Below are 13,247 nucleotides of genomic sequence, written 5' to 3' on the forward strand. Positions count from 1 at the left end.
TACTTTTGCTCTGGTTTATGCTTTTAGATACTTGTTTAAGAAAGGAGATGCACTTATGACTTCTGGTGACTAGTAGTTCTCTTGAATACCTATGTTGAACACACTTATTGGATAAAAGCGTCTGCTAAATGACTGTAATGTAATGTAAATATACTTTTACTTCAATGATGATTTGAATGCAGGATTTGTACTTGTAGTGGAGTATTTTCACAGTGTGGTATGAGTACTTTCACTGCAGTTAATGATCAGAATACGTCTTCCAGCGCTTATATTTTTCCCTAATCTGGGCCTATTTTTTTCATGCTGAATTACTTATTTCTCAAGAAATGTATGATAAAATCTCTGAAAAGGATGGATCTATCGAATAAATCAACTAATCAATAAGTTGTAAGTGGATTAAGAGGACGATGTCGTCTCTAATGTTTACACGACTCTCAGAGTTGAAGGATAACTTTATTGGTATTGTTTTCATTTTCAGTAAACAGGAGCTCCAGAGCATCTCCAATGTTGCTGTTGGAGACTGCCCCCCCTCTCCCCCCCGCACCGCACCCCCCACCATGAAGGTAACACACACAGTTTTGTCTATCTGTACATTCGGGGACCGTGCCTTTAAGCTGTGCAAAAGAGGTCTTTGTTTACCTAAACTTCAGAGAGAACAACAGGCTCATACTAAAGACCTTTAATTCTAATTCCCCCTGTTTTATGAATATATATTTGATGATTTTTTATTTCCAGATGTTTCTACAATAAAAATGTTTGATCATGTTGATATAAATTCTACATATTTTCATCAACAGTTGTATAATAAGATGATTATTTATGTATTTAAGTAATAATACACATTTATTATTTAAGTTATAGGAAGAGGAAGGCCCTTACACATATTTATTTCTGCCCACTCCTTTCAAAATATATATTTATTTAGTTAATTCATATTTTCTATATTCCTTAACTGTTCATTTAATTGGTTATTTTATTTAATATTTGGCTAAATCTCAATTTCATAAATGCACATTTTCATTGTTTTTATATCAGGTCACTTGATCTGCATTTCTATTAATTCAAAGGCTTTTGAAAGTATTTATTATGCAGATTTTCCTATGTGAGACATTTTATATCACTAGATTTTTCAATGTCTTTATTTGTTTTAACTTTTATTGGATAATTTATTTTACATTTTATTTTAAATTAAAATTAAACCCAAGATTTACAAAAACACTAAAAAAAACTAAACTTAACACTTCTTTCCGTCTCTGTTTGTCTCCAGTCGGCTCATTTCTTTGACTTGATGGACAAGATGGAGGTAAGAATTTAATCTGAAATCTCCTTTACATAAACTCATCACAGTTTGTTGTAATCTGTTTTTCCTTCCTGCTGTGAAAGATGTTGAGATGTGAGTGTGTGAAGAAATAAACAAACAAATTAGATTATTTTTCCTCACTGGTCAACAAAATTAAAATGTTTGAAAACTTAATTTAATGTGAAAAGTTTCTCCTCCTCTGACAAACAACAGCAGCTGATATTTATTCAATATTACATGAAGTTTGGATGGATGCCGGTGAAACTGTGACAGCAATGAGGGTCAATGGGGAAAAAAGAAAAGACCTAAACCTTTCCTTCTTGTATCACACAAAGCCTTTAAAATATACATAATATTTTCGATAGTTTTCTTAATCTTTTAGACACTGATTGACTCTTTTTTTTGTCGATTATTTTTGGATGTTATCTTTTTGTTATCTTGGTTTGTTTTGTGTGATATCACTTCCTCTTCCGAGCCATAAAGCTCCATTAACACACATCAAAGAGTAGTTTATGTGACTAAATCCATTCAAATAATCACTAGAACACCAAATATGGATTCATCCGCCGCTGAAAATAGTCCCAAACAAAGTCTCTTTTTCTTTCTGTTTGCGTCAACGCGTGAACCGTTTTATTCCCGAGGTGTCTTTATAGACTTCAGTGGGAGTCAATGGGTTTAATCTTAACGCTGTCTCTCTCTTCCTGACGCCGATGCAGCAGGTACCAGAAGCCGCTGAGATGAAGACAATCCCTCAGAGACAGAAGGCACGTCTGTCCATCCGTCTGTCCTCATTTCCATCCGTCCACGCTCACTTTGTTCACATTCAAACAGAAGCAGAACTCAGTGTTTCTGCAGATATTTGAGATTTGACGACTTCTAAATGGGATAAATGATGCGGTGACGGGATTCATCTGGTGCATTAAGAGATAAAATGTAGATTTGTTAATGTCCTCGTACATCTGCGTCTGTTTTATCTATATTTCATTTTTTCTTGGGTTCATCCCCCTAGAAAATGTTCAGGTTTTTGACTTCAAACTTGGCTACAGGCTTCAATAACGCCCCAAAATAGCTTAAAAGACTTAACTTGCTACACTAAAATGATAATTTTATATAACATATAAAAGCCATCATCTGAACATTTAATTCCCTTTGAAATGTTTGCCCGGTAAAAATCATATTCCATAAATTAAAACAATTCATAAAACATTTAAATAATGTTTAATTAAAGGGTATTGTTCACAAATAAAAAACGTTGTGAGGAACAGTTATTTTACCAAAAAGGACGTGAACATATCAATTTATTACAAACAAATACTAATTAACCCAGAAAACCTGATACGAAAAAAACGTCTATGAGAAAATGACTCTACTTCTCTCTTGATTTATTCCCTCAGTAAACATTGTAAACATGAGTTTATGGTCTCAATCTCTAGTTTCAAGTCTTCTTCAATACAGCATGATGTTCATTTAGTAAATGATGCTCCATTTAGAGTCAAACAGACCATAAAGCAGGGGATGTAGATGTAGACTTTTAAACGTGTTCAGCTTACAAACAGAAACGTGTTTGTGTCTCGTCTTCAACACAATCAGTCGTCCTCTGTGGAGAAACTGATTGATGATTGATTGTGTTTTGTTCGAGCACAATCTGGACCATCTGTTGTGTTCAACATCATCTCACATACAGCTGGCTCAATATCAAAATGTATGTGTGTGTGAGAGAGTACTTGTGCAGCTGTCTTTGTGGGGACCATGTCTTAGACCTTCAGAGTGAGGACACTTTTGAATAGTGAGGACATTTGTGGTTCAGACTTGCTTTTAAGGTTTAGGTTAGAATTAGGTATAGGTTAGTATACTTTCAATGAGTGTCCTCACAAAGATAGAAGAACAAGGATGTCTTTGTGTATGTGTGTGTGTGTGTGTGTGTGTGTGTGTGTGTGTGTGTGTGTGTGTGTGTGTGTGTGTGTGTGTGTGTGTGTGTGTGTGTGTGTGTGTGTGTGTGTGTGTTTTGTCATGTGTGTAATTGCGTCTGTGTCTGTCTTTCAGGACGACTACATTCCTTATCCGAGGATCGAGGAGGTGAGACCGATCGTCTGTTTCCTTCTGAACACAGAACTCATAAACTTCTTAAAACAAGCTTCAAGACAGTTTCTGGGCCCCTGACAGCTTCTAACAGTGTCGGGGCCCCTAACAGCAAGTAACAATTAAAGGATGTTGCCTTTGTTTCTTTGTGGCAACTTAAAACTACATTGCAGTGCATGTTGGGTAATATTTCTGGTGTGTGTGTGTGTTGCAGGTGTTGGAGAGGGGGGTCCCGTACCCTCAGGTGATCCTACCTGAGTTCGGAGGATACTGGATCGAGGACCCCGAGGCTGACCCTCCTCCTCCTCCTCCCACCTCCCTGGAGACCCGAGGGGAGGAGGAGGCGGAGGCGGAGGAGGAGGACACAGCCCCGGGGGATTATGGGTACCGGCTGGAGGAGATCAGCGAGGCAGCGCGGGCGTACAGGAAGCACTTCTTGGGCAGGGTGAGGTTTGTTGCTATGGTTACCTACACTGAGCTCTGATTGGTGGTTAAACTGTTTCAATATTTAATCAAGCTGACTGGCACCGGCCAGCCAATCAGAGAGCAGGATTGCCTGATGACATCACATGTTGGCTATATTTGCTAATAAGTGTCTTTCTTTTTGTTTCTGTTTCTGTCTCTCTGTCTCTCTCTCTCTCTGTCTCCCTGTCTCTCTCTCTGTCTCTCTCTCTCTGTCTCTCTCTGTCTCTCTCTCTCTCTCCCTGTCTGTCTCTCTCCCTGTCTGTCTCCCTGTCTCTCACTGTCTCTCTCTCTCTCTCCCTGTCTCTCTCCCTGTCTGTCTCTCTGTCTCTCTCTCTCTCTCTCTCTCTCTCTCTCTCTCTCTCTCTCTGTCTCTCTCTCTGTCTCTCTCTCTGTCTCTCTCTCTCTGTCTCTCTCTCTCCCTGTCTGTCTCTCTGTCTCTCAGGAACATCTGAACTTCTCCTGCTCGTCCAGCGCTGTAGGGAACCTTCTTCTGTCAGTGAGACATGAGGAGGAGGCGGACCAGGAGAACCTCCATGTCCTCATCAGGTACCGACTCATGAACCTGCTGCTGTGAGGTCACATGTTTGACCCCTGACCTTTAGTCCTGAGGGGGACAGACAGATTCAGGACTCTGTCTCTTCTGGTCCCTCCAGGTCTCGGGTGAAAAGCGTCTACCACAGATTGTCTCTGTCCGAGCTGCCTGACATCCCGAGTGTCCCGGAGCTCGCCAAGGTCCAAACTTAAGTATAAACTAAAAACATGTCCGGTTCTTTGATATTGTTTCTGTAAACGTCTCAATGAATGTTGTTCCTCCTCAAAGCTGCTGTGTGACGAAGCAGCAGGACTCCGTTTCTGTCCCGTCCTCTACCCGAAGGTGAGACAACATCTGTCTGTCTGTCTGTGTGCCGTCTGTCTGTCCCTCCATCTTCCTGTCTGACCGTCCGTCCGTCCGTCCGTCTGTCCGTCTGTCTGTCTGTTTGTTCATCAATCTGTCTGTCTGTCTTTCTGTCCTTGATCTGTCCGTCTGACTGTCTGTCTTTCTAATTGTCCGTCTGTCTGTCTGTCTGTCTGTCTCTCCATCTGCCTGTTTGTCTGTCTGTCTCCATCTGCCTGTCTCTGTCTGTACTGTCTCCTGTCTGTCTGTCCATCTGTCTCTCTGACTGTCCGTCCGTCCATCTGTCTATCTGTCTGTCTGTCTCTCTGACTGTCCATCTGTCTCTCTGACTGTCTGTCTGTCCGTCCGTCTGTCTGTCTGTCTGCCTGTCTCTCTGTCTGTCTCTCTGACTGTCTGTCTGTCTGTCTGTCTGTCTGTCTGTCTGTCTGTCTGTCTGTCTGTCTCTGTCTGTCTGTCTGTCTGTCTGTCTGTCTGTCTGTCATCAGGCGTCTCAGCTGATCGTGAACTACGACGAGCACGAAGTCAACAACACCTTCAAGTTCGGAGTTGTTTACCAGAGGTTTGGACAGGTGAGGACGGACCGTCTCAGGGGACATTTTGACCTTTTGACCTCAAACAGCAGAGAATAATTTAGATATCATATATGTTTACACCCTCACCTGTCCGTCAGGTGTCTGAGGAGGAGCTGTTCAGGAACAACGAGGAAACGCCGGCCTTCACAGAGTTCCTTCAGCTGCTGGGAGACACGGTGGAGCTGCAGGACTTCAAGGGGTGAGGAGCAACACACTCTTTACTCTTTCTTTATTGTGTTTTTATCAAGCAGAACACAGAGAATACAGCTCAGTCCATGTAAGAAAATGTAAAATTATAAAATAAATATTTGATCAAATGCAAGAAAAGGTTTTAAATCAAACCAAAAGAAGAAAGAAAACTGAAATAAATAATATATAAATTATGAAAATAAACATATATGTTATTTAAAACAAAATAGTAGAATCAAAAAAGGTGGATCTTAAAACTCTTGTTAATAAGGAAGTTGTTCTGCCTGTAGGTAAACAATATTTTAGTTTCTGATTGAACCTTTTAAAAGACCTAATATTTTATAGTTTATAGTTTTTTATTAATACAAAATAAAATGATCGTATGACAATTCAACCTTACAAAACAGCAATTGGATAAGACACGCCTGTCAGAGATCTGCAGAGTTTCTAGTTTCTTTCCATCTTCTAGAAGATTGATTTATTAATATACACTGGAATAAGATAATAAATTGTCATTTATTCTGCCGAAGATATCATCTCTGCAGATCCTGTGTTGGTTCGTTCCGGTTGTAGAGACCAGCAAATGTTTTTCTTAACATGAACTGCTGAATACTTGACCCGGACGGAGACTTTAAAGAGAATTAAATGGTTCTTTCTTCTTCCCTCTGTGCAGGTTCCGGGGGGGTCTGGATGTGTCTCACGGTCAGACGGGGTCTCACTCCGTCTACACCGTCCACCGACAGCAGGAGATCATGTTCCACGCCTCCACCAAACTGCCCTTCACGGAGGGAGACGCACAGCAGGTACGCCATTAAGAAAACAGCAGGACGAAACATGACAAAGCATTACGCAGCATGAGTCGGCACGGTGCAACAAACAGAAGGACACGGTGTTACTCAGCAGGAAAAACAAGCATTACATATGGAGGACATGACATAAATGTGACGTGTCATGAAGTAGAGACGTGATTAAAGCTTTACATATATAAACCGAAGCGTAACAAAGCATGAAAAGACATGAAGAGCTGTTACATAAAAAGTTGTGACTTTAACAAGTCTTGACTTTATGGAATCGTAATATTACCACGTTAAGACATTAATGGATCATGACATTCTTGCAGTCATGAGTCTTGACTTAAACGAGTTGTAACATTAACAAGACTTTACATTAACTAGTCTTGACTTTAACAAGTCTTTAACAAGTCTTTCTAACATTAACAAGTCTTTAACAAGACGTAACATTAACAAGTCATGAATTAACAATTCGTTAATGAGTCGTGACATTAACGAATTGTAACATTACAGTCGTGACATTTTATGAGTTGAGTCAGTAACAAGTTGTATTATTAAGTGACATGAAACATATTATTACGTAACAACATGAGAAGATGTAACCTCGACTCAAACACTAAATATAACCCGACTGACGAGCTAAACTTGACAAGAAGACCAGATGAAAGGTCACATCCTAAAACGACGATAGCATAACAACCGTGTTCTCTTCAGCTCCAGAGGAAACGCCACATAGGAAACGACATCGTGGCGGTGGTTTTCCAGGAGGAGGCCACGCCTTTTGTCCCCGACATGATCGCCTCCAACTTCCTGCACGCCTTCATCCTGGTGCAGGTGGAGGAGCCCTGCTCCGACAGCACCGCCTACAAGGTGAGAACAAACATGTGGTGTGTTTTTAACTGTGTTCTATAGATCTAGCATGCTGGATATATTTAATATAGATAGATAGATAGATAGATAGATAGATAGATAGATAGATAGATAGATAGATAGATAGATAGATAGATAGATAGATAGATAGATAGATAGATAGATAGATAGATAGATAGATAGATAGATAGATGGACACAAAGAATACTGCAGAAACAGGAGTCACTAACTTTCTAAGAAGTGTCTCTCTTTGGTTCGTCCTTGTCTTTTCCTGTGTTTTTATCAAAGTTGTTATTAAACACTATGTAATAAAAACATGTTGAACATCATGCTGTATTGAAGAAGACTTGAAACTAGAGATTGAGACCATACATTACAATGTTTACTGAGGGAATAAATCAAGAGAGAAGTAGAGTCATTTTCTCATACACTTCTATACAACCAGTTTCAGTTTCACTTTTCAGCTATTTTGTTCAGTTGCTTTTTAGCAAAATGCTCTGAGTGAGTTTAAGTTCCCCTTTGAAGCAGTGATCCAAGCGTATATGTCTTGGGCTTTTATTGTGGAAGGCAAAGGAGTAAGCACTACCGTTGTATATGTGGGTGTAAAAAGCAGATTTTTTCAAGTTAATAAATACTTTCTTGCCGTTTGTGTTGTAATGCGCTGTTGTGACTGATTGACAGGTTGCCGTCACAGCACGAGAAGACGTACCTCCGTTTGGCCCGCCCCTCCCTAATCCATCTGTTTTTAAGAAGGTGAGAGGAGGTTTGACTTTAGAGTATAATACAGATATAATACAAACCTACGTTAACCTGGTACTCTTTGTGTGTTCAGGGTCCAGAGTTCAGAGAGTTTCTTCTCACTAAACTCATTAACGCAGAGCTGGCCTGCTACAAGAGCGACCGCTTCGCCCGACTGGAGGTACAAACACTTCATTTTGTTCTACAGTGTTGGAATGTCACTAAGTACTTATATTGAAATACTCAAGTAAAGCACAAGTACCTTACAATTGTACTTAAGTACAGTATTCAAGTGAATGTACTTAGTTGTGGTGTTCCACAGGGCTCAAGTTTAGGTCCTCTGTTGTTTTCTATCTACATGCTGCTCCTGGATCACACTGTTCACACTAATTATGCTGATCACACAAGTCTTGTTGTGTGTGTGTGTGTGTGTGTGTGTGTGTGTGTGTGTGTGTGTGTGTGTGTGTGTGTGTGTGTGTGTGTGTGTGTGTGTGTGTGTGTGTGTGTGTGTAGGAGCGTACCCGGGCCGCCCTGCTGGACAGCCTCCATGACGAGCTGTACAGACGCTCCCAGAGCATGCTGGGATTGACGTCAGGTCTAGAAGAGGAGGGGCGGTCTGAGAACGGACACGCCCACGGAGGTCTGCTGGAGTCCATCAAGGTATGTGTGTGTGTGTGTGTGTGTGTGTGTGTGTGTGTGTGTGTGTGTGTGTGTGTGTGTGTGTGTGTGTGTGTGTGTGTGTGTGTGTGTGTGTGTGTTATACAGTTACTATCTTCTTTAAAATAAATACTAACCTCTAGCATAACAAATGCTAAATTACCAGCTAATGCTATCTTGATTAAAAGGTTTTAGCATAATTTTAAAAATATTATTTGGGCTTATATACATAAACTTGTAGGAAAATCATAAAAACAGAACGTTTATGGACTCTAAAATTGGACATAGTCACCATTATAGTTAGTTTGTGGACAACCATTTTAGCCTCATGTTTGGCATTTTTGCCGTCGGAAAAGAAGTGACCATATTTGGAGTGGGTGGAGCTCGGGAAGAGGAATACGGCTAGCATAACAAATGCTAAATTACCAGTTAATGCTAGCTTGGTTAGCAAAGGGCCTACATAATTCCCAGAACTGTGATATTATTGGTGGGCTTATATTGACTAACTTAAAACAATCTTCTCTGTAATGTACTTACCAGAAAAAAATGAACGGAATGTCTTATAGTACAACGAGCTAAGCTAACTAGCCAGGTATGGGAGCACAGACACCTATACCTAATTAGTTCTTTAACTTTACATAAGTTAAATAAAACTAGAATTTAACTAACTGAAAAACCTGAGCACAGACCTTTTGAATGGTCAGCCATCTTATCTGTCTGATATTTGCATGAAATTTTTTCGTAAAGGCACTAACAACAAAAACACCACCAAGCTAGTACCTTCTATTGTGGCTTTCTTTAAGCCTTGATATGAAATAAAAGAATGAATTATGAAAAAAATACTACCCCAAAAAGCTTTCATCATTGGAGATATTAGCTATAAGGACCGAAATGTTTAGTACCGGGCTGTAAACATGTTTATTTCTGCTGTAAAGTTGGAAATTTTAACATGGAGGTCTATTGGGATTGACTCTCTGTTGGAGCCTCAAGTGGCCGTTTGAGGAACTGCAGTTTCTCTTCTGCTTTGGTTTCATTTCTAAGCACCAGCGTTCGCAGCTTTGTTTTTACGTCATGCATTAACACAGAGTTATTATCTTTAACTTACTTATTCCCAGTAAAACACACATTGTTTTTCCACAAATGACCCGTCGCCTACCTCTCTTTCTCCATTAGAGGGCGATGCGAGGACGGAGCGTCTCCATGGAGACCATGTCGCGGGGCGGGGCAGGTCTGTCCACCAGCCTGAGTGGGGGGGGTCTGGCACACATCAGCGCTGAGGTGAGCAGAGGTCAAAGGTCACTGCGGAGGATGTTTTTTATTTTGCTGTCGTTATTTATTTACAAAAGTTCAACATTAATCTCCCGTCATGTAAAACTGTGGAGAGAACAACCTAAGTGGAACTTCAAACTATTATATATACTATATATGTCAATAACACATTAGTGTATATGAATAATGTTTCTAACAGCGATGATATATTGTTAACAACCGCTGTGTGTGTCTATGTCAGTGTAATGTGAAATCTCCTGTGAAGAGACGTTCAGGACTGTTTCCTCGTCTGCTGAGCGTCGACAGCCAAACAGAGAAACACAGCCACAGGAGGTAACTTTTTATTTTAGATTCAGTCGCTGCTGCTAAAAACACAGATATCTAAATTCTACGTCGACACCTGACTCATAAAATACATTCAACATGTCAATCTGACAGAGTTGGAGTAGTTGGGAGGTGGTTTCATTTGATAGAGCTAACCGGTCTCTGTGCTTAACTAGGCAAACAGTTTCCAAGTGGTTCCAGACCTTTTACTACGCTGTTTCCAGTCGTGCTTATCCAGGCCATCAGTTCCCCCCGTCTTCAAGTCTGAGCTAAACTAGGTTAACAATTCCCCTCAGTATCCAATCTTTGTGCTAAGCTACATGAACAGTTTCCCCCTGCTTCCAGTCTCTGTTCTAAGCTAGGCAAACAATTTCAGTATCCAATCTTTGTGCTAAGCTAGGCTAACAGTTCCCCCGTGACTCCAGTCTTTGTTTGAACTAGGTTAACACTACACCCGGCCTCCAGTATTAATGCTAAGCTAGGCTTCTTCATTGTATATTGTGAAATGTTTCAGTCTCCTCAGTGAGCAGAGGAGCTTCGACAACTGCCACCCGACACTGGAGGTGAGGTCAGAGCTGCCGTCCAATCCCAGCTCTCCAGAGGCGGGGCAACGGGACAGGTGTGTGCAACAAAGGCAGTGAAGTTAACATGGATCTAAACAATAGAATATAGCTTTTCTTCATTTAAAAGAAAACACAGGGAACCTTTAGAGACACTGGTAAAAAATAAGACATTGAATAAAATAATACAAAATAAAACTGGGTCCATCGTGAGAGAATGTTTTAGTTTTTGGTAATCTGCAGGATTCACATGAAGAAGGAGAGCAGTAAGATTTCCAGATCGACATCCAGCACCTGCAGCTTCAGCATCACCGCCGACGACACTCACCTGGTGAGGAAATACAAATAACACCCACAACATTTCAATCTTTTTAATGAGAGTTTGTTCTCCGGCTGAGCAATAAATCAAAACATTACAAAAATATGAGAGTTATGACTTTAATAATTAATTCAGTCATGTTGTTATGATTATTAATATGATTCGCTCATGCAGGAATAAACAGTGGTGGACTCAAATGTAATAAACTATTCATATGTTTTGTGTAAAATCCTAATTTAAGTTAAGTAACTAAAGCTGTAAAGTATAAAGTAGCATGAAATAAAAAATACTCAAGAAAGTACAAGTACCTCAAATGTGTACTTATATATATATATATTATATATATATATATATATATATATATATATATATATATAGAGTAAATGTACTTCATTCCACCACTGTCCTACTCTTAATTCCAGTTTTTCCACATATGTATTTTTTCCTGCATCAAGCTGCTACTTCAATGAAAGTCAGCACTTCATGTATATTTTTTTCACAATAAAAGCCCAGTAAATAAAGGAAAGGAAGGAAGGCTTTTGATGTGAAAAATCTGCTGTGTTAAGTTTATTCACAGCAGCAAGTGAATTCATTTGTGATGCACATTATTGTAAAATCAAGGAAAACATGTAAATATGAACAAAAGAAAGATAGTTATCCTAAAGCTCTTATTCGGATACAGTTTGTGTTATCAGTGACCTGTCCTCTCTCTCTGTCTTTAGCTCGCCAAAGCTGCAACGGTAGAAGGTCAAAGTTCAACTCCGCTCATCGTGTGTCGCAGCCCCACAGGTTCAGAACAACTTCCTGCTGCATCCACAAACACATTCAGTCCATATCGTGATGTTCTCTGCAAAAAATAACAATAGAATGAAAAACAGATTCACTTTTTATACTTATTATTAATGTATTTGCATATTTATGATGCAGAGTTTGTTGCTTCCTGTCGTTCATGATTATTTTTTTCCTCTGTCGTCTTTCAGAGTTTAAAAATAAAAACTCTCCAAGATCCAACCTCAAGTTCCGTTTCGACAAGTTGAGTCACTCTGCTGCAGTAAGTCTGTTTTTATGAATTTAATCTGTTGCTTCCTGTGTTAAAGCTGCATTCTCTCTGCTGTCCACCAGGGGGCGACTCCTCTGGTTGTATAGAAGTCTATGAGAAAATGACTCTACTTCTCTCTTGATTTATTCCCTCAGTAAACATTGTAAACATGAGTTTATGGTCTCAATCTCTAGTTTCAAGTCTTCTTCAATACAGCATGATGTTCATTTAGTAAATGATGCTCCATTTAGAGTCAAACAGACCATAAAGCATTGTTTGTTGATCTTGCCGTCGCCATCTTGAATTATGACCATCGCCCTTGTGGTTTTTTTTTTGCTCATGTTTCCATCGAATTAAAGCACAAATTTCCAGAAAAACCTCAAAATAAAATCTGACGTCTAGTTTCCATCCTGTTGAATATTCGTATAATGAATACAAACAGCTGCTTTCTGACATTAAAGCACTGCAGAAGAAGAAGACGTGATTAAAACAATTCTGTCATGTATTAATATGAGGAAGGTCTCAGACTCTTCATCGCTCACGTCTCGTGTTTTCATCTCTTCATTCACGGTTTTTGAACCAACACAATGTTTCTGTGCCGTTCAGATTCTAGTTCTTCATGTTTCAGTTCTCAGACTGATAAACGTTTGATGTTTTCTGTCTGCAGCAGGGGAACTGACCAGCAGGGGAGGTGAGGACACACGTCTGTGGACAGAGACTACTTCTGAGTAAAAGAACTCAAACCAGCAGAGAAGAAAAACAGGTTTTGTTGTAGTTTGATCTTTGATTTAATTATTCATCTTTTTTTTGCAGAATAACAACGAGGAGGTTGATGATGTCACACACTCACTGAGGATAAAAAGGGAAAACACTTCAACACATTCGTCTTTCGCTGCAGCATCTTTTCTGCTCAGAGGGAATCAGACCTGCAGGGCTGTGCATGTCAACACACACACACACACACACACACACACACACACACACACACACACACACACACACACACACACACACACACACACACACACACACACACACACACACTTTCACACATAAAGATTCATGAACGTAATTTAAAGGGTCACTACAACGATTTTACTCTGAAAAATGTGTTTGCTGGTCATGTTTTGTCTTCTTCTGTGTCTCTGGAGAAGAAAAATACATTTTATTAATATTAATG

General features: G+C 39.8%; 1 protein-coding gene across 1 annotated transcript; it reads left to right on the top strand.

Moving 5' to 3' along the window:
• Positions 1–511: 511 nt before the first annotated feature.
• Positions 512–13,026, top strand: LOC129113145 (rap1 GTPase-activating protein 2-like). Its single transcript, XM_054625306.1, has 22 exons — positions 512–563; positions 1,268–1,303; positions 3,344–3,376; positions 3,594–3,824; positions 4,287–4,390; positions 4,498–4,576; positions 4,665–4,718; positions 5,225–5,308; positions 5,410–5,510; positions 6,174–6,303; positions 7,006–7,161; positions 7,843–7,914; positions 7,994–8,080; positions 8,413–8,559; positions 9,730–9,834; positions 10,067–10,158; positions 10,664–10,768; positions 10,953–11,040; positions 11,751–11,817; positions 12,009–12,079; positions 12,735–12,758; positions 12,881–13,026. Exons 1-21 carry the CDS (start codon positions 558–560, stop codon positions 12,744–12,746), a joined length of 1,860 nt encoding a protein of 619 aa, XP_054481281.1. The 5' UTR covers positions 512–557; the 3' UTR covers positions 12,747–12,758; positions 12,881–13,026.
• Positions 13,027–13,247: the final 221 nt, after the last annotated feature.

This window comes from Anoplopoma fimbria, chromosome 24 (genome assembly GCF_027596085.1).
Source record: "Anoplopoma fimbria isolate UVic2021 breed Golden Eagle Sablefish chromosome 24, Afim_UVic_2022, whole genome shotgun sequence".
In the NCBI taxonomy this organism is placed as follows: domain Eukaryota; kingdom Metazoa; phylum Chordata; class Actinopteri; order Perciformes; family Anoplopomatidae; genus Anoplopoma; species Anoplopoma fimbria.